At 40.8% G+C, this 19,270-nt stretch overlaps 1 protein-coding gene across 2 annotated transcripts in view; it reads left to right on the plus strand.

Moving 5' to 3' along the window:
* The window catches only part of smchd1 (structural maintenance of chromosomes flexible hinge domain containing 1), a 142,102-nt gene extending 124,811 nt beyond the window's left edge, over positions 1 to 17,291 (plus strand). Inside the window, exons 44-47 of one of the 2 annotated variants that reach the window (XM_061965755.2) lie at positions 1,694 to 1,764; positions 1,836 to 2,004; positions 10,091 to 10,243; positions 17,118 to 17,291. In XM_061965755.2, coding sequence (XP_061821739.1) covers positions 1,694 to 1,764; positions 1,836 to 2,004; positions 10,091 to 10,243; positions 17,118 to 17,206 — 482 coding nt within the window. In that variant the 3' untranslated portion in view covers positions 17,207 to 17,291. Of the gene's footprint in view, positions 1 to 1,693; positions 1,765 to 1,835; positions 2,005 to 10,090; positions 10,244 to 17,117 lie in introns of those variants that run through there. The other variant, XR_009815777.1, reaches the window with a different exon arrangement.
* Positions 17,292 to 19,270: the final 1,979 nt, after the last annotated feature.

Consider the following 19,270-nt stretch of genomic DNA (forward strand, 5'->3'; position numbering starts at 1 on the left):
AATTTTTTTTCTTTTTACATTTTTTTTCTTTCCATGATGGCAGGTGAGGCCCTGCCTCACCTGCCTCTAGTGACTGCACGTCACTGCTGTATGTATATATATATATATATATTATATATATATATATATGTATATATTTTATATATATATATATATATATATATATATATATATATATATATATATGTATATGTATATATAATATATATATATATATATATATATGTATATATGTTTATATATATATATATATATATATATATATATATATATATATATATATATATATATATATATATATATATATATATATATATACATACATATATATATATATATTAGAGATGCGCGGTTTGCGGGCACAACCGCGGAGTCCGCGGATTATCCGCGGATCGGGCGGATGAAATTAAAAAAAATTAGATTTTATCCGCGGGTCGGGTGGTTCAAATTATAAAAAAAAATTAGATTTTAAATAGATTCAGGCGGGTGGCAGTTAAACCAATTCGGAAATATATATACATAGTTAAATGTTGTTACCCACATACGAAAAACGAGCAGGCACCTGCAGCATATGCCACAACAGAAGAAAAAAAAAAAAAGAGATGGACACTTTTACGGAGCGGAGAAGGGACGCCTCGCCGGGGTCCGGGACCGTAGCCCCTACCCCCGAGAGGGCCCCACCGGGAGCCGTAGCTGAGGCGATCCGCGAGAAGGGCCCGACGCACGTCCAGGGTCACCACCGCGCCCACCGCACCGACACCCCGCCTCGTCCGCCTTCGCCGCGGCCGGCGTCACGCGCAGCAGGTAAGCAGCTTACCTGCCCGCCACCCCCGTGGCCGAGGGCTAGTAACAGGGGTCACTCCGCGCGCTCCGCCCGTGCAGCTTACCTGCCCGCCACCCCTGTTGCCGGGGGCGCGTAACAGGGGTCACTCCGCGCGCAGTGCGCTCACGAAAGGGGTGGGGCTCACCCTGGTTGATATAGACAGCAGCTAGGACGGTGGCCATGGAAGTTGGAACCCGCTAAGGAGTGTGTAACAACCCACCTGCCGAATCAACTAGCCCTGAAAATGGATGGCGCTGGAGCGTCGGGCCCATATACCCGGCCGTCGCCGGCAGCGAGACGCGCTTGGAGGTGCGCTCAGCGCGGCTCCCATATGATTGCGCACTGGTGTGCGTCTGGGTCGTGACAGCGTGGCACGCGAATGTCTGTGCTGCATTGGATCAGTCTCCTTTCTTTAACAGGCAAAAGCTTTATAACCTCACTAATGCTTTGCATCGTCTATATTAGATATATAACAACGGGCGGGTGCGGGCGGATGGCGGGCGGATGCGGTTCTGATCAAATGTTAGATCGGGTGGATTGCGGATGGTTGACGACTTTCTGATGCGGTTGCGGATGAAATAATTGCCTATCCGCGCATCTCTAATATATATATATGTATATATATATATATATATATATATATATATATGTGTGTTTGTATATATATGTTTGTATATATATGTGTGGAAGTATAGCTGTAAAAATCTGCTGTACAGTACAGGTGCTTGGGTCCCTTTTTTTTCAGGAACACTAATACAAAATGACGTAATGATTCGGATGGCAATCAATTTTGTTGCAGCACCTATGTTCTTTACCCGTCACTTGTAAACTGTAATGGCAGCACAATTACAAACTTGTTGTTCCTTGCAGTGTTCAAGAATTTCCTGGGGGACACAATTTTGATGGACGATTTGAACTCTGCAACCAACTACAGACAAATCGTGAGTGCCGCCTTCTTTTGGTGATGCCACAGCAGTTATTTTGCCTCTGAATAATCTCCTTTCGCTTCCAGTTGGTCCAACATCAAATCCACTGCCCCAGCATCCTGACCAGACAGGGCGACCGCGTGAGCATGAAGGGCAAGTTTGGAGGTGCCCAGAACAAAGCCCCCCCAATTGCCAATCTACAAGTGTTCGGGGCCCCCCTCTCAAATAACTTTCACATTCTGAAGGAGGAAATAGGTAAGATTCGACCTTGTTCTTATTATTACCAGTCTCTCCAGGATTTCGCAGGCTCTTTTTGTGATATTTGCGGCCTAAAATGCCTGATTTTGTGGCAGCAATTTCAAAAAGTTGCGGCAAAGATTGCAATGTTTTAAGGCAGTGGTGTCAAACTCAAATACAGAGGGGGCCAAAATGTAAAACTGAACAAAGCCGCGGGCCAAGGTTGAACAAATTAACCTTTTAATAGGGACCCAAACAAGTTTGCATTGAATATTGAACAAGCAAGGCTTATATAACTTTATAATGACATGCAAAATTGAGTTTCAAATAATAATAATAATAATTAAACAATATCAATGGCATATCAAATACAATTTAAATAAAAATGGAATGCCTCTTTTCTATTTGCAGCCTTCTGAGGTAAATATCAACATTAACTTTTTCCACAGGCTAATAAATTTGAAAATAAAATAACAATGAATAAACCAACCATTCAGGACTTTAAACTGCTCAGTTTGCAACACACTGATCTAATCTGATGTGCCCAAGCCAGATACCTGCCATCTTTTCTTGGATGCTAGTTCATTAATGTCGGGGCTCAGGCTTTGAGCTGAGGCAACCTTCATTATCGAATCAGTCAGACGTATCCTGTGAGACGTTTCGTCATCTTCATTGAGGAGAAAAGTTGCTCACATAGATAAGCGCTGCCGAACCTGGACCAGTTTGAGCAGCTTGGGTGCGGAGTTGAGGCATTGTGTCAGGGATGAATTGTGGAAACTGTGCGGCGCCAACAGCATCATACTTTGACTTCAGCGTGTCATCACACTGGAGTTCAATCAGCTCCATTTGGAGGTTAATTGGTGCTTTTTCCACATCAACTGCGAAGGGATTACTAAGAAGTTCAAATCTACATTTCTGACCATCAAAGTCGCCAAATCGCCGGCTTAACTCAGCGCCGAGTACACTGAGTTTTTCAGCAAACTGTGTGCACACGTCGGTAGAGCATACTTGCCAACCCTCCCGAATTTCCCGGGAATTGCCCCTCCCGAAAATCTCCTGGGGCAACCAATCGCTCGTATTCCACCCGGACCACTGTCTTGGGGGACTGCCTCTGACGTCCTCTACGAGTTGTCGTCACGTCCGCTTTTCATCCATTCTAACAACGTGCTGGCCCAGTCACAAGATATGTGCGGCTTCTGTACGCACACACGTGAATGCAACGCATACTTGATCAACAGCCATACAGGTTACACTGAGGGTGGCCGTATAAACAACTTTAACACTGTTACAAATATGCGCCACACTGTGAATCCACACCAAACAAGAATGACTAACACATTCCAGGAGAACATCCGCACCGTAACACAACATAAACACAACAGAACAAATACCCAGAACCCTTTGCAGCACTAACTAACTAACCCCTCCCCCCCCTCACACACACACACACACCTTAGCGTCCCGGAAGAGTTATTGCTGCAAAGGGTTCTGGGTATTTGTTCTGTTGTGTTACGGTGCGGATGTTCTCCCGAAATGTGTTTGTCATTCTTGTCCCTCTAGGATCTCATGATCCTTTTATGAGATGCCTGAATTTGCATAAGTTGTCCCAAAAATTGCAATAGAAAGTGCATTGTCTCGGTTGCAGTAAATTGCTGTGTTTTTCCTTCTGTAATTACAAAAGGTAAAATTGCTGAAGAGAAAGTAATCAATTAACACATTTAAACAAAGAGCATCTGACCAACATGGCACACAGAAATGTGCAAAATGGCTTTATTAGCCACAACAAAGTACTCATGAATTACTGCAAGGAAAATACTATACATCATATATGCCAAAAAACAAAGAAAAAACTTTCACAGTTAAAAAATCATTCATACTGAAGATGAGTAAACAATACAAATAATGTTAAAGAACATTACATATTAATTTTACCCCTTAAAAATATGTACTGTCGTAAAAATGGTTGATGGGTGTACTCACTTTTGTAAGATATACATATGCTGACTAAAGTTATTTGCAATATACTCTTTATTCATAAAGTGTGAATGCAGGCTTAGTGTATTCACAATGTAGTATGGCGGAAGGGAATCGAACCTGGAACCCTTAAATTCTATCAACTGAGCCACATCGCCCCAACATGTCTGTATATGTATGGATATCTGTGTGTGTGTGTATATATAAATGTGTTTGTGTGTGTTCTTTAGGGGTGTAACGGTACACAAAAATTTTGGTTCGGAACATACCTCGGTTTAGAGGTCACGACGGTTTGGTTCATTTTCGGTTCAGTAAGAAAACAACAAGATATAGATTTTTTTGGTTATTTATTTACCAAATTTACAAACAATGGCATAACATACATATACACACAGGGTCCATTGCCAGGGTTAATGTGGTCAACATATATAAAATAAAAACTAAATAAGATAAGGCTCAGAATGGTTTCTTAACAAAAACCTTTCTACATATAAAGTACTTTTTTTGATTGATTGAATGAAACTTTTATTAGTAGATTGCACAGTACAGTACATATTCCGTACAATTGACCACTAAATGGTAACACCCGAATACGTTTTTCAACTTGTTTAAGTCGGGGTCCATGTTAATCAACATTAAACTGCCTCAAGTTGTTGCTCAGATTAAATACAATGACAAAACTTTTCTTCTACATATAAAAAGTGCAACATTAAACAGTTTCAGGTCAACTCAGCCTCAGATTAACTTTTCTTTCCCCCCCCCAGCCTGGTTAACTTGGCAGTAAGAGGATATATGGGCTCATTGTTCTTCCACCATAGAAGTAGGTCAAAATCTAGTTTTTAATGCAATATGGACTTAAAGGCCTACTGAAATGCGATTTTCTTATTTAAACGGGGATAGTAGGACCATTCTATGTGTCATACTTGATCATTTCGCGATATTGCCATATTTTTGCTGAAAGGATTTAGTAGAGAACAACGACGATAAAGTTTGCAACTTTTGGTCGCTGATAAAAAAGCCTTGAGCAGACGATATTCGCGTGATGTCACAGGTTGTGGAGCTCCTCACATCCGCACATTGTTTATAATCATGGCCACCAGCAGTGAGAGCGATTCGGACTGAGAAAGCGACAATTTCCCCATTAATTTGAGCGAGAATGAAAGATTCGTGGATGAGGAAAGTGAGAGTGAAGGACTAGAGGGCATTGGGAGCGATTCAGATAGGGAAGATGCTGTGAGAGGCGGGTGGCACCTGATATTCAGCTGGGAATGACTAAAACAGTAAATAAACACGAGACATATATATACTCTATTAGCCACAACACAACCAGGCTTATATTTAATATGCCACAAATTAATCCCGCATAACAAACACCTCCCCCCTCCCATCCATACATATAACCCGCCAATACAACTCAAACACCTGCACAACACACTCAATCCCACAGCCCAAAGTACCGTTCACCTCCCCAAAGTTCATACAGCACATATATTTCCCCAAAGTCCCCAAAGTTACATACGTGACATGCACATAGCGGCACGCACGTACGAGCAAGCGATCAAATGTTTGGAAGCCGCAGCTGCATGCGTACTCACGGTACCGTGTCTGCGTATCCAACTCAAAGTCCTCCTGGTAAGAGTCTCTGTTGTCCCAGTTCTCCACAGGCCAATGGTAAAGCTTGACTGTCATCTTTCGGGAATTTAAACAATGAAACACTGGCTGTGTTATCCGGGTGTTATCCCAACAGTCAGGGGGTGCATTCTACGGCGGTGGTGCATTGTCCAGCACAACACCTGCCGAAATACACCGCTTCCCACCTGAAGCTTTCTTCTTTGCTGTCTCCATTGTTCATTGAACAAATTGCAAAAGATTCACCAACACAGATGTCCAGAATACTGTGGAATTTTGCGATGAAAACAGACGACTTAATAGCTGGCCATCATGCTGTCCCAAAATGTCCTCTACAATCCGTGACGTCACGCGCAGACGTCATCATACCGAGACGTTTTCAGCAGGATATTTTGCACGAAATTTAAAATTGCACTTTAGTAAGCTAACCCGGCCGTATTGGCATGTGTTGCAATGTTAAGATTTCATCATTGATATACAAACTATCAGACTGCGTGGTCGGTAGTAGTGGGTTTCAGTAGGCCTTTAAATCTGCTGCTATAAAAACATTTGTTATTGCTTTAGCCCTGCCTGACTCGCTGAGGAGAGGCTGCCTGAATGCGGTGGTGACACTTCAAATGGGTTAGCATGTTCGACGTGTTGTCAGAAGCAGATGCTGAACAATGTCGGCAAACCTCCGTCCTCCATTGTTGTATCGCGCAGCCAAAGTGTTCCCAATGTCTTCCAGGTCTGGCTTTTATATGTTGTCCTAGCCCGGTCGCTGCTAGCATGCCGTGTGTTGTGCCTCGGTGTGCATTGTTTACACAACGTGCGGTGCGCTACTTAATATGTCCGTGTGGAAACTCGTTCGGTACACCTCCGAACCGAACCGAAACCCCCGTACCGAAACTGTTCAATACAAATACACGTACCGTTACACCCCTAGTGTTCTTGTATTTCTACCCTTCTTGAAAATTCAACAAGGAAAAGTACTTTCCATATGAGGACCGTTGAACAAGTTAGGACCGACATCATGGTCCCAATACGGAAAACCATTGCATCTAATAGAGATTGTCTCATTTGCACCGCTGGGGGTGAAATCTATCCAAATGAGGGTGGTCCCAGAAAGGAGAGATTTGTCAAATTGACTGTGTCGCTTTTAAAAGTGCTCCCTCTCTGGCCAACATATGTAATAACAAGTGCTCCCCTTCTGGCCAACATGTGTGTGTAAGAATTTGAAATGCGCCCCCTTTGGCCAAAATTAATTTAAATATATATATATATATATATATATATATATGTATATAGGAACATACTGTAATACCTTTAAGTAAATAATGAAGATTAAAAACCAATTACAAACAAAAAAAAAAACTAAAAGCTTACCTTTTTTATATTTGCATAGTATGTATATATTATTATGTAGTATGTATATATTAATAATTACATTACTAATATACATTAGTATGTATTAGAGATGGCCGATAATATCGGCCTGCCAATAATATCGGCCGATAAATGCGTTAAAATGTAATATCGGAAATTATCGGTATCGTTTTTTTTATTATCGGTATCGTTTTTTGTTTTTTTATTATTTTTTTATTTTTTTATTAAATCAACATAAAAAACACACGATACACTTACAATTAGTGCACCAACCCAAAAAACCTCCCTCCCCCATTTACACTCATTCACACAAAAGGGTTGTTTCTTTCTGTTATTAATATTCTGGTTCCTACATTATATATCAATATATATCAATACAGTCTGCAAGGGATACAGTCCGTAAGCACACATGATTGTGCGTGCTGCTGGTCCACTAATAGTACTAACTTTTAACAGTTAATTTTACTCATTTTCATTAATTACTCATTTCTATGTAACTGTTTTTATATTGTTTTACTTTCTTTTTTATTCAAGAAAATGATTTTAATTTATTTATCCTATTTTATTTTATTAATTTTTTTTTAAAAGTACCTTATCTTCACCATACCTGGTTGTCCAAATTAGGCATAATAATGTGTTAATTCCACGACTGTATATATCGGTTGATATCGGTATCGGTAATTAAAGAGTTGGACAATATCGGAATAACGGATATCGGCAAAAAGCCATTATTGGACATCCCTAGTATGTATATATTATTAATGTTGTAAATACAAATCTTTATATATCTAGATATATAAAGAGGTAGGCATTTTTTGGAGGTCTCAAGAAGGTAACAAATACAAGAGTGTGTGTGTGTGTGTGTGTGTGTGTGTGTGTGTGTGTGTGTGTGTGTGTGTGTGTGTGTGTGTGTGTGTCGCTGTAAAAATCTGCTGTACGGTATAGGTGGGTCCCTTTTTGCAGGAACACTACTACAAAAACTCACAATAATGTCTGATAGAATGCTAAAAATGTTATGACAGACCACCTTGAAAGAAGAATGGATTTTTTTTTTTTTTTTTTTTTTTACTGAATGAGACATTCAGAATGTCCATAGAAATAAACTAACAACTATGAACTAGGTTTACAGCATATGAAATACATTTGGCAACAACATGCACTTTGAGAGTGTAGACAGCCCAATTTTCATCAATTAATATATTCTGTAGACATACCCTCATCTGCGCTCTTTTCCTGAAAGCTGATCCGTCCAGTTTTGGAGTTGATGTCAGCAGGCTAGGATCGATAGGGGGTTTAGCTCGCTCGTCTGCGGGAACAAACTGCCGCCATTGCTTGCCGTGCTACCGAGGTCCTTTGTCCCTGAATTGCTCACACACTCCGGCAGATTCAATGGGGGTCTGGCGGCAGATTTCTTTGACTTTATCGTTGGAAATGCATCTGCTTTGAGTGTCGCAGGATATCCACACATTCTTGCCATCTCTGTCGTAGCATAGCTTTCGTCGGTAAAGTGTGCGTAACAAACGTCCAATTTCTTGCCACTTTCGCATCTTTGGGCCACTGGTGCAACTTGAATCCGTCCCTGTTCGTGTTGTTACACCCTCCGACAACACACCGACGAGGCATGATGTCTCCAAGGTACGGAAAACAGTCGAAAAAACGGAAAATAACAGAGCTGATTTGACTCGGTGTTTGAGAAAATGGCGGATTGCTTCCCGATGTGACGCCACGTTGTGACGTCATCGCTCCGAGAGCGAATATTAGAAAGGCGTTTAATTCGCCAAAATTCACCCATTTAGAGTTCGGAAATCGGTTAAAAAAATATATGGTCTTTTTTCTGCAACATCAAGGTATATATTGACGCTTACATAGGTCTGGTGATAATGTTCCCCTTTAACTACGAACGATAAAACAGTAAATATTAACAGCATATGAACCTCGCTCCTCTTTTTACTTATTTCACAACCATCTTTCACACAGCAAAATATGAACGCAAAGGGTAGAAAACATCTACAATCTGATATAATATCACTGTTCTGCAAAACTTTGTCGTAAAAATCTGCTTTCGCGTCTGTCCCTGACACCTGCCCACACTGCTTGGTGCTTTGCATGAGCTGCTGTGACCTAGTTGACCATAATAACTCATATATCACTCAAAAGCGCAGATTCCAACCATTGAAATACTTTGTATAGTTCAGGGGTCGGCAACCCAAAATGTTGAAAGAGCCATATTGGACCAAAAATACAAAAACAAATCTGTCTGGAGCCGCAAAAAATTAAAAGCCATATTACATACAGATAGTGTGTCATGGAATTAAGAGGACTTAAAGGAAACTAAATGACCTCAAATATAGCTACAAATGAGGCATAATGATGCAATATGTACATATAGCTAGCCTAAATAGCCTATTAGCATCAATTAGCTTGCAGTCATGCAGTGACCAAATATGTCTGATTAGCACTCCACACAAGTCAAAAACATCAACAAAACTCACCTTTCATGCACAACCTTAAAAGTTTGGTGGACAAAATGAGACAGAAAAATAAGTGGCATAAAACACGTCCTAGAAAGTCGAAGTAAGTAATACATGTAAACAAACTACGGTAAGTTCAAGGACCGCCAAAATTAGTAGGACAAAACGGCGCTCGCCAAATACTCGAATCAGTGAGGCATGTTTAATATAAACAGTGTGCTTTGTAACAATTAGGGAGGTTTGTGTCATCCTACAGAACCATATTAAAACAAAAATTGATTTTTTTCCCCCTCATCTTTTTCCATTTTTTATACATTTTTTGAAAAAGCTCCAGAGAGACACTAGGGCGGCGCTAAAGAGCCGCATGCGGCTCTAGAGCCGCGGGTTGCCGACCCCTGGTATAGTTGAATATTTACTGTAATTTGAAAACAACACTGCATGCCATAATGGCGGGCTTAGTTTTGATGGTAAAGGTCTAAAAAAAATTAATTAGAATTGTTCGGAGGGCCGTAATTTGCCCAGGTTTGGGTTAGACATTTGCGTTGCGTTTGAGTGCTGCTAGGACAAAGTTTATTGGCAAAAATGTTGATGATTGGTCACACTGTGCAGGGAAATTGCGGGGGTTGGACTTAATTCCATGCTCACGTCTTCTTTTCCCGCTCTAGAGCTGCTCAGAAGGTACAGCTCGGCTGTGCAGAACAAGTTGGACGCACAGGAAGAACTCGAGGATCATCGGAAACAATCTGCTGAGATGAACACCAAGCAGCGAGAAATCGAGGAAAAAAAGAAAGAGCTGGTTGAAGTCGAGAAAGAACTTGGTAGGTTCTGCGTGTGCTTGGGGTCGAACATCTCACAAAATCCACGGTTCGGATTAGGGATTATTTATGAAATACATCTGAACCTTTCGGTTGAACAGACACGGTTCAGAGCGCATGTTTTTCTTGGGTTACAGGTTTTTTCTTTGTTACTAATCAGTTTGGAGTGTTCTGATCATACACATATGGTGAGGCAAAGTAGAGCCAAATGATTTCCGTGCTAACGGCACAGATAGAATCCCAAAATTGGCCAAACAAATCTACTGTGAAGTGGAGAATCTCACGGAAATTGACGTAAATGGGACTGAAATGCTTTAATCATGAGGAGAAACAACATGTTTTTGTGGAAATCATGTGTTGGCGAGCAGAAACAATCAACTGCCCCTTCCTGGACTAAAGCCTGCTCAGTGGCCTTGTGGTTAGAGTGTCCGCCCTGAGATCGGTAGGTCGTGAGTTCAAACCCCGGCCCAGTCATACCAAAGACTATAAAAATGGGACCCATTACATCCCTGCTTGGCACTCAGCATCAAGGGTTGGAATTGGGGGTTAAATCACCAAAAATTATTCCCGGGTGCGGCCACCGCTGCTGCTCACTGCTCCCCTCACCTCCCAGGGGGTGGAACAAGGGGATAGGTCAAATGCAAAGAGTATATTCACCGAGTGTGTGTTTAACTTTAACTTAACTAAACCAGTGTTTTTAAACCATTAGTGTGCCGTGAGATACAGTCTGGTGTGCCGTGGGAGATTATCTAAATTCACCTATTTGGGTTTAAAAAGTATTTTTTTGCAAACCAGTAATGATAGTCTGCAAATGATGTGTTGTTGTTGAGTGTCGGTGCTGTCTAGAGCTCGGCAGAATAATCGTGTAATACTCTTCCATATCAGTAGGTGGCAGTCGGTAGCTAATTGCTTTGTAGATGTCGTAAACAGTGGGAGGCAGTGTGCAGGTAAAAAGGTGTCTAATGCTTAAACCAAAAATTTAAAAAAAGGTGAGTGCCCCTAAGAAAAGGCATTGAAGCTTAGGGAAGGCTATGCAGAACGAAACTAGAACTGAACTGGCTCCAAAGTAAAGAAAAACAGAATGCTGGACGACAGCAAAGACTTACTGCGGAGCAAAGATGGCGTCCACAATGTACATCCGAACATGACATGACAATCAACAATGTCCCCACAAAGAAGGATAAAAGCAACTGCAATATTCTTGATTGCTAAAACAAAGTAGATGCGGGAAATATCGCTCAAAGGAAGACATGGAACTGCTACAGGAAAATACCAAAAAAAAGAGGAAAAGCCACCAAAATATGAGCGCAAGACAAGAACTAAAACACTACACATAGGAAAACAGCAAAAAAGTCCAAATAATTCAGGGTGTGATGTGACAGGTGGTGACAGTACACCTACTTTGAGACAAGAGCTGTAGTGATGCATGCTTGGTTATGGTTTAAAGTCATATCCAACAATTGTGACAAGGACTTTTTACTGTCATCTGAGTTTCGTTTTTTAGTGATTTTAGTGGTGTGCCTCCGGATTTTTTCAACGCAGAAAATGTGCCTTGGCTCAAAAAAGGTTGAAAAACACTGAACTAAACAATATCGAACTGAAACGTCAATCGACTTGTAATTCTCTTCCAAAACGCTAGAGGGCAGTGTTTTCCTGAGTGAGCAACTGCAACTCTTGCTGATTAGCTTCCTGTGTGTAGCAAGTTATTGTCAACAATGGCGACTGAAGTAGGGCTGGGACGATTTGTAGACGTCATTGATGACATAAATACGTTGACGTCACGTACTTTTCATCGATGCGTCGAGAAAAGATGACTGCTCACGGAGAAAAAGATGCCACTGTGTTCCAATTCATCAGCCACCGATCATTATTGGCCAATTTCTTTGGAAACATTTGATTGCAAGATCCCAATCAGTGCCTTTCAATGCTAATCATAAAAAAAATTAACACTTGTGGCTAGAGATGTCCGATAATATCGGCCGATAAATGTTTTAAAATGTAATATCGGAAATTATCGGTATCGGTTTCAAAAATTAAAATGTATGACTTTTTAAAACGCCGTTGTGTACACGGACGTAGGGAGAAGTACAGCGCGCCAATAAACCTTAAAGGCACTGCCTTTGCGTGCCGGCCCAATCACATAATATCTACGTCTTTTCACACATCCAAGTGAATGCAAACGCATACTTGTTCAACAGCCATACAGGTCACACTGAGGGTGGCCGTATAAACAACTTTAACACTGTTACAAATATGCGCCACACTGTGAACCCACACCAAACAAGAATGACAAACACATTTCGGGAGAACATCCGCACCGTAACACAACATAAACACAACAGAACAAATACCCAGAAGCCCTTGCAGCACTAACTCTTCCGGGACGCTACAATATACACCCCCCCACCTCAACCCCGCCCCTCCCAACCCTGCCCACCTCAACCTCCTCATGCTCTCTCAGGGAGAGCATGTCCCAAATTCCCAGCTGCTGTTTTGAGGCATGTTGAAAAAAATAATGCACTTTGTGACTTCAATAATAAATATGGCAGTGCCATGTTGACATTTTTTTCCATAACTTGAGTTGATTTATTTTGGAAAACCTTGTTACATTGTTTAATGCATCCAGCGGGGCATCACAACAAAATTAGGCATAATAATGTGTTAATTCCACGACTGTATATATCGGTATCGGTTGATATCGTAATCGGTGATTAAGAGTTGGACAATATCGGAATATCGGATATCGGCAAAAAAGCCATTATCGGACATCTCTACTTGTGGCTCATACCTTGCAGCTTTGTCCTTTTAGTGACAGGGAAGGCTACTGCTGTTTGTGTATGTCCATTAGGGATGGGAATTGATCAGATTTTTACAGTTCCGACTCCACTTTCGATTCTGCTTAACAATTCGGTTTCTCTTATTGATTCTTATTTAGAAAAAAAGAAAACAAACAGGTGGATTAATATCAATTTTGTTTCGAGGTAACATTGACTGTACAAAGCCTACAGTGAGGTCCTATGAGGCAGAAAAAAAATTACTTTCCTGAAAATATATATAAGAAATATTCTTCTGTAGAATTTAACAAAATAAAACATTTGTGGAAAGCCTTGGATGCAAGCCTTAAACCACAAACTTAGTCACTGCTGGGTGACATTCTCCATTTAAAAACATTGTAGCTGTCAATTCCACTTCCCTTCATAGTAAAAGTGTTGTGTGCAACATCCAGTCGGACTGCCATAACAAAATAAAGGTTTCCAAAAACAAAAAGTAGCTAACATAAGCACTTTGTATTTAAAACACTCATTGGTACATTTATGTCATATACCGTATTTTTCGGACTATAAGTCGCAGTTTTTTTCATAGTTTGGGGGTGCGACTTATACTCAGGAGCGACTTATGTGTGAAATTATTAACACATTACCGTGAAATATCAAATAATATTATTTATCTCATTCACGTAAGAGACTAGACGTATAAGATTTCATGTGATTTAGCGATTAGGAGTGACAGATTGTTTGGTAAACGTATAGCATGTTCTATATGTTATAGTTATTTGAATGACTCTTACCATAATATGTTACGTTAACATACCAGGCACGTTCTCAGTTGGTTATTTATGCCTCATATAACGTACACTTATTCAGCCTGTTGTTCACTATTCTTTATTTATTTTAAATTGCCTTTCAAATGTCTATTCTTGGTGTTGGCTTTTATCAAATAAATTTCCCCAAAAAATGCGCGACTTATATATGTTTTTTTCCTTCTTTATTATGCATTTTCGGGCGGTGCGACTTATACTCCGGAGCGACTTATACTCCGAAAAATACAGTATATATTATTCTGTGTTTTGAAATATTGGTTAAAAATATCCTATTATGTATTTCACCAATAAAAGTAAGGATTTTTGCATTTAATTAACGGACATTTTTGTTTTGACAACCCAAGAAAAGTGAAGTCTAGTGCTGATAAAGCTTGTGCTTGACTTTACATGTTGATGTGCTTATAAATAAAGTTCATTTACATTTATGTACACACTCATTCAAGGCTCTTTAGGAGCCTTTTTTAACTTGTATTTTTTTAGATATGTTTGTAAGAACCACAACTGATGAATGGAAATGGACCCCGTAGATTATTAGAATATATGATATTATTCTGGGCTGTTAAAAAGAACAATAATGTACACTGAACACAAAACCGTGGATTTTGTGGACCGTTCCACCCAGCGTTCGAATCTCATTTGTTTTAGTTTAGTTTATTCACAATACCATAGAACAATTACGATAGTAGTGAATATCATTTAAAGATGTTGGTATGTGAAAGGGTCCCCCAAATAAGCTAGAAGAAGCTCTTGACAGGGGGTCCAGAGGACAGTATATACATGGAATGATGAAAACATGGTGGCAAGCACAAAAAAACAACAATGCTATATGATAAACACAAGATAATAGTACTAAAGCAAGCATACACATACATACATACATTCATTCAACCATGCAAAACCCAACAGTAGTCTACCCCACAAGAGGCATTAGAGATAGGTGGTTAATAGGTAAGTTTTCAGTTTCTCTTTGAAGTTGGAAAATGGATACAGCATCTTGAGGCTCTCATTAAGCCGGTTCTAAATCTTTGGTCCCCTGCATACAACACTTCGAGCGGTACAAGCCAGTAGACGATGTTTACCTGATATCAGATCTAAGTTACGAGTGTTGTGGGCATGCTGGGGATGATAGATAGGAACCAAGCTACAGAGCCTAAGATTCAGCCTGTGAATGACTTGATAGGTTAGACAAGCATTGTGATAAATATTGAACTCTGTCAGTCTTAAAGGCCTACTGAAACCCACTACTACCGACCACGCAGTCTGATAGTTTATACATCAATGATGAAATCTTAACATTGCAACACATGCCAATAGCTTACTAAAGTGCAATTTTAAATTTCACGCGAAATATCCTGCTGAAAAGGCCTCGGTATGATGATGTCAGCGCGTGACGTCACGGATTGTAGCGGACATTTTGGGACAGCATGGTGGCCAGCTATTACGTCGTCTGTTTTCATCGCAAAATTCCACAGTATTCTGGACATCTGTGTTGGTGAATCTTTTGCAATTTGTTCAATGAACAATGGAGACAGCAAAGAAGAAAGCTGTAGGTGGGAAGCAGTGTATTGCGGCCGGCTGCAGCAACACAAACACAGCCGGTGTTTCATTGTTTACATTCCCGAAAGATGACAGTCAAGCTTTACCATTGGCCTGTGGAGAACTGGGACAACAGAGACTCTTACCAGGAGGACTTTGAGTTGGATACGCAGACACGGTACCGTGAGTACGCATGCAGCTGCGGCTTCCAAACATTTGATCGCTTGCCCGTACGTGTGTGCCGCTATGTGCATGTCACGTACCTAACTTTGGGGACTTTGGGGAAATATATGTGCTGTATGAACTTTGGGGAGGTGAACGGTACTTTGGGCTGTGGGATTGAGTGTGTTGTGCCGGTGTTTGAGTTGTATTGGCGGGTTATATGGACAGGAGGGGGGAGGTGTTTGTTATGCGGGATTAATTTGTGGCATATTAAATATAAGCCTGGTTGTGTTGTGGCTAATAGAGTATATATATATATGTCTCGTGTTTATTTACTGTTTTAGTCATTCCCAGCTGAATATCAGGTCCCACCCGCCTCTCACAGCATCTTCCCTATCTGAATCGCTCCCACTGCCCTCTAGTCCTTCACTCTCACTTTCCTCATCCACAAATCTTTCATCCTCACTCAAATTAATGGGGAAATCGTCGCTTTCTCGGTCCGAATCGCTCTCGCTGCTGGTGGCCATGATTGTAAACAATGTGCAGATGTGAGGAGCTCCACAACCTGTGACGTCACGCGCATATCGTCTGCTACTTCCGGTACAGGCAAGGCTTTTTTATCAGCGACCAAAAGTTGCGAACTTTATCGTCGATGTTCTCTACTAAATCCTTTCAGCAAAAATATGGCAATATCGCGAAATGATCAAGTATGACACATAGAATGGATCTGCTATCCCCGTTTGAATAAGAAAATCGCATTTCAGTAGGCCTTTAAGAGATGATAATTATGGAATAGATGTCGAGTGGGGGCATTAAACTTGGACCATGACAGGGCCCGTATGATTTTCTTTTGCATGGATTCTAATTTGTGAAGGTAGGTAAGGTGTTACACCAGATGACATTACAGTAGTTTAGATGTGGTTCAAAGAGAGTTTCATATAGGGTAAGTAGAGCATAAAGAGGAAGATAATGACGAAGGTGAAAGAACAGGCCAACATATTTGGATCATTTCACAGGTTTGTGACATGATATTCTGTTCAGTTCTTCCCTACACTCCAACTTCAGTTCAGTTTCAGTTTCTTTGGAACATGCATACGATACGATGTAATGCATCACATATTTCTAGTTGTTTCAATGCAGCACGTCTGAAAAGGAGTAGGAAGAAGCAGAGCGTATTTCATCCTAACACTTTTCATACCATAGCAATTGTATCCCTTTTCCTTGTTCTCTGTAACAGAACAGTGAATAAATAAATAATATGCCATAGTAAGTAAACAAATATTAAATACATAAATAATATTTATCTGTGTGCTTTGTGAACACTTGTAGTTTGAACAGTCTCTTAAACTGAATCATATTGGTGCTTTGATTGATTTCTTTGGTTGATCCGCTCCATAATTGAATTCCACAGACGGACATGCTAAAGGTTTTAAGTAATGTACGAGCATACACATGTTTTATGATGATTAGTAACACAAAGAAAACAAGACATGATCCGAACAACTCAAGTTTTCCCTTTTTGTTTTGTTTGTCGTAAACTGTTCAATCGCTTGATTCTTGGCCGTGTCTGCCTTCCAGCCTCCACATCGCTGCAGCCGAAGAAGCGAAGCCTGCAACAAGCTGGCGAGACCTCGGGGGCACGCAAGAGACACAAAACTGCAACATGAGTTGAGAAAAAGTTTATTTTTAATTGTGTTTGTACGTTTTATGCTTTCATAAGTTACCAAAATCTTGTTTTTGATACAAAAATATACATTTGTTCTAAATCTTTTTCTGTGTTTTTAATTCATTTTATGCTTATTCTTCAGTCTAATTCATTCTTATAACACTTCCTTAGGTACACTTCGAACGAGATCTATTTGAGTCCCATTTTTCCTATCAATTGTTCTATGCTTTGATATGATTGCATATTTAATCAACACAATCAATCAATCAATCAATCAATGTTTATTTATATAGCCCTAAATCACAAGTGTCTCAAAGGGCTGCACAAGCCACAACGACATCCTCGGTACAGAGCCCACATAAGGGCAAGGAAAAACTCACCCCAGTGGGACGTCGATGTGAATGACTATGAGAAACCTTGGAGAGGACCGCATATGTGGGTAACACCCCCCCTCTACCCAACTCATTTGTATACTCTAGCCTTTGAATAGCCCCCTTTTTTTAGACCAGTTGATCTGCCGTTTCTTTTCTTTTCTCCTCTGCTCCCCCCAATCCCTTGTGGAGGGGGAGACACTCAGGTCCGGTGGCCAATATTTGGGGTGCTGGCTGTCCGGGGTCGGGACCCGGGGTGGACCGCTCGCCTGTGTATCGGTTGGGAACATCTCTGCGCTGCTGACCCGTCTCCGCTCGGGATGGTTTCCTGCTGACCCCATGGTGGACTGGACTCTTACTGTTATGCTGGATCCACTATGGACTGTACTCTCACAATATTATGTTAGACCCACTCGACATCCATTGCATTCGGTAACTCACAGGCGGTCCCACGCCACTTTGCGCTTTGATTTTTGCGTCTTTTAGGATGAGATAGGATAGCATTTTATCGTCATTGCACTTAAAAACTACAACAAAATTACGTTTTCAGCACACGTTTTCAAGAGCAGACCTACATTGTGAAGGGTGACAGAACGGATGAGTAAAAAAGTCGATCCCACACTAGGCTACCATGGGGGGGATTCAGTCTGGGGCCGGGAAAAAAAAACTTGATAGCCACGGTAAGAACATGTTATGACATACAACTGGAGACTTGCAACGAGGGGCCCGAAGCTGCCTGCCACTAGGGGTGCTGCTCCGTTTTCTGTCATACCACGTGAGGTGAAGCACTGAGGATGTGGGGGGTGTGGTATGTGTACGGATGATGTTCGAAACCGGTTCTCCCGGTTGTTCAATAAGTGAAGTGAAGTGAATTATATTTATATAGCGCTTTTTCTTTAGTGACTCAAAGCGCTTTACATAGTGAAACCCAATATCTAAGTTACATTTAAACCAGTGTGGGTGGCACTGGGAGCAGGTAGGTAAAGTGTCTTGCCCAAGGACACAACAGCAGTGACTAGGATGGCAGAAGCGGGGATCGAACCTCAAGTTGCTGGCACCGCCCCAATAAGAAAAGAACCGATTCCATGGACTCGAATCCCTTTTTGAGAACCGGTTCCCGTTATCGAGGCCACTATAGTAAAGAAAAAGAGTTTGTTTCTTTGTTCGAATCCCTGGGAACGAATCCTGTCCCACAGGAAATGCCCTGTGGGACATTACGTAGTTCAGTCATTAGACTGAGCTACGTAATTTCCTGTGGTGTCACACAAGCAGCAAAAATAATGGACCGGAAAAAAACGCCTCAAGTCATGGCTATTTTCCTATAGTGATCACAGAGACAGATTGTTTTTGTGTTACTGGATATATTTGTTTTTCCTGAAAAATCCCACTTAATATACTTTGGGTAACAACAGTCAATATTTATTTATTTAATTTTTTTAGGGGGGCAACAGTCAATATTTATCTATTTATTTTATTTTTTTCTTATAAAATAAAAGTGAGCTTTTGTTAAACCAAATATTGTGTTTTTTTCCATATACAACAACCTATCTGGACTCGATAAGAGAATCGATAAGGAATCGGTTCGATAAGAGGATTCGATAATGGGCTCGAACTCGATAATTTCTTATCAAACATCATCCCTAGGTATGTGTGTAGTTTGGATTCATTTATTTTATGGGCAAATCTATCAATCA

This window comes from Nerophis lumbriciformis, linkage group LG07 (genome assembly GCF_033978685.3).
Source record: "Nerophis lumbriciformis linkage group LG07, RoL_Nlum_v2.1, whole genome shotgun sequence".
NCBI classification, from domain to species: domain Eukaryota; kingdom Metazoa; phylum Chordata; class Actinopteri; order Syngnathiformes; family Syngnathidae; genus Nerophis; species Nerophis lumbriciformis.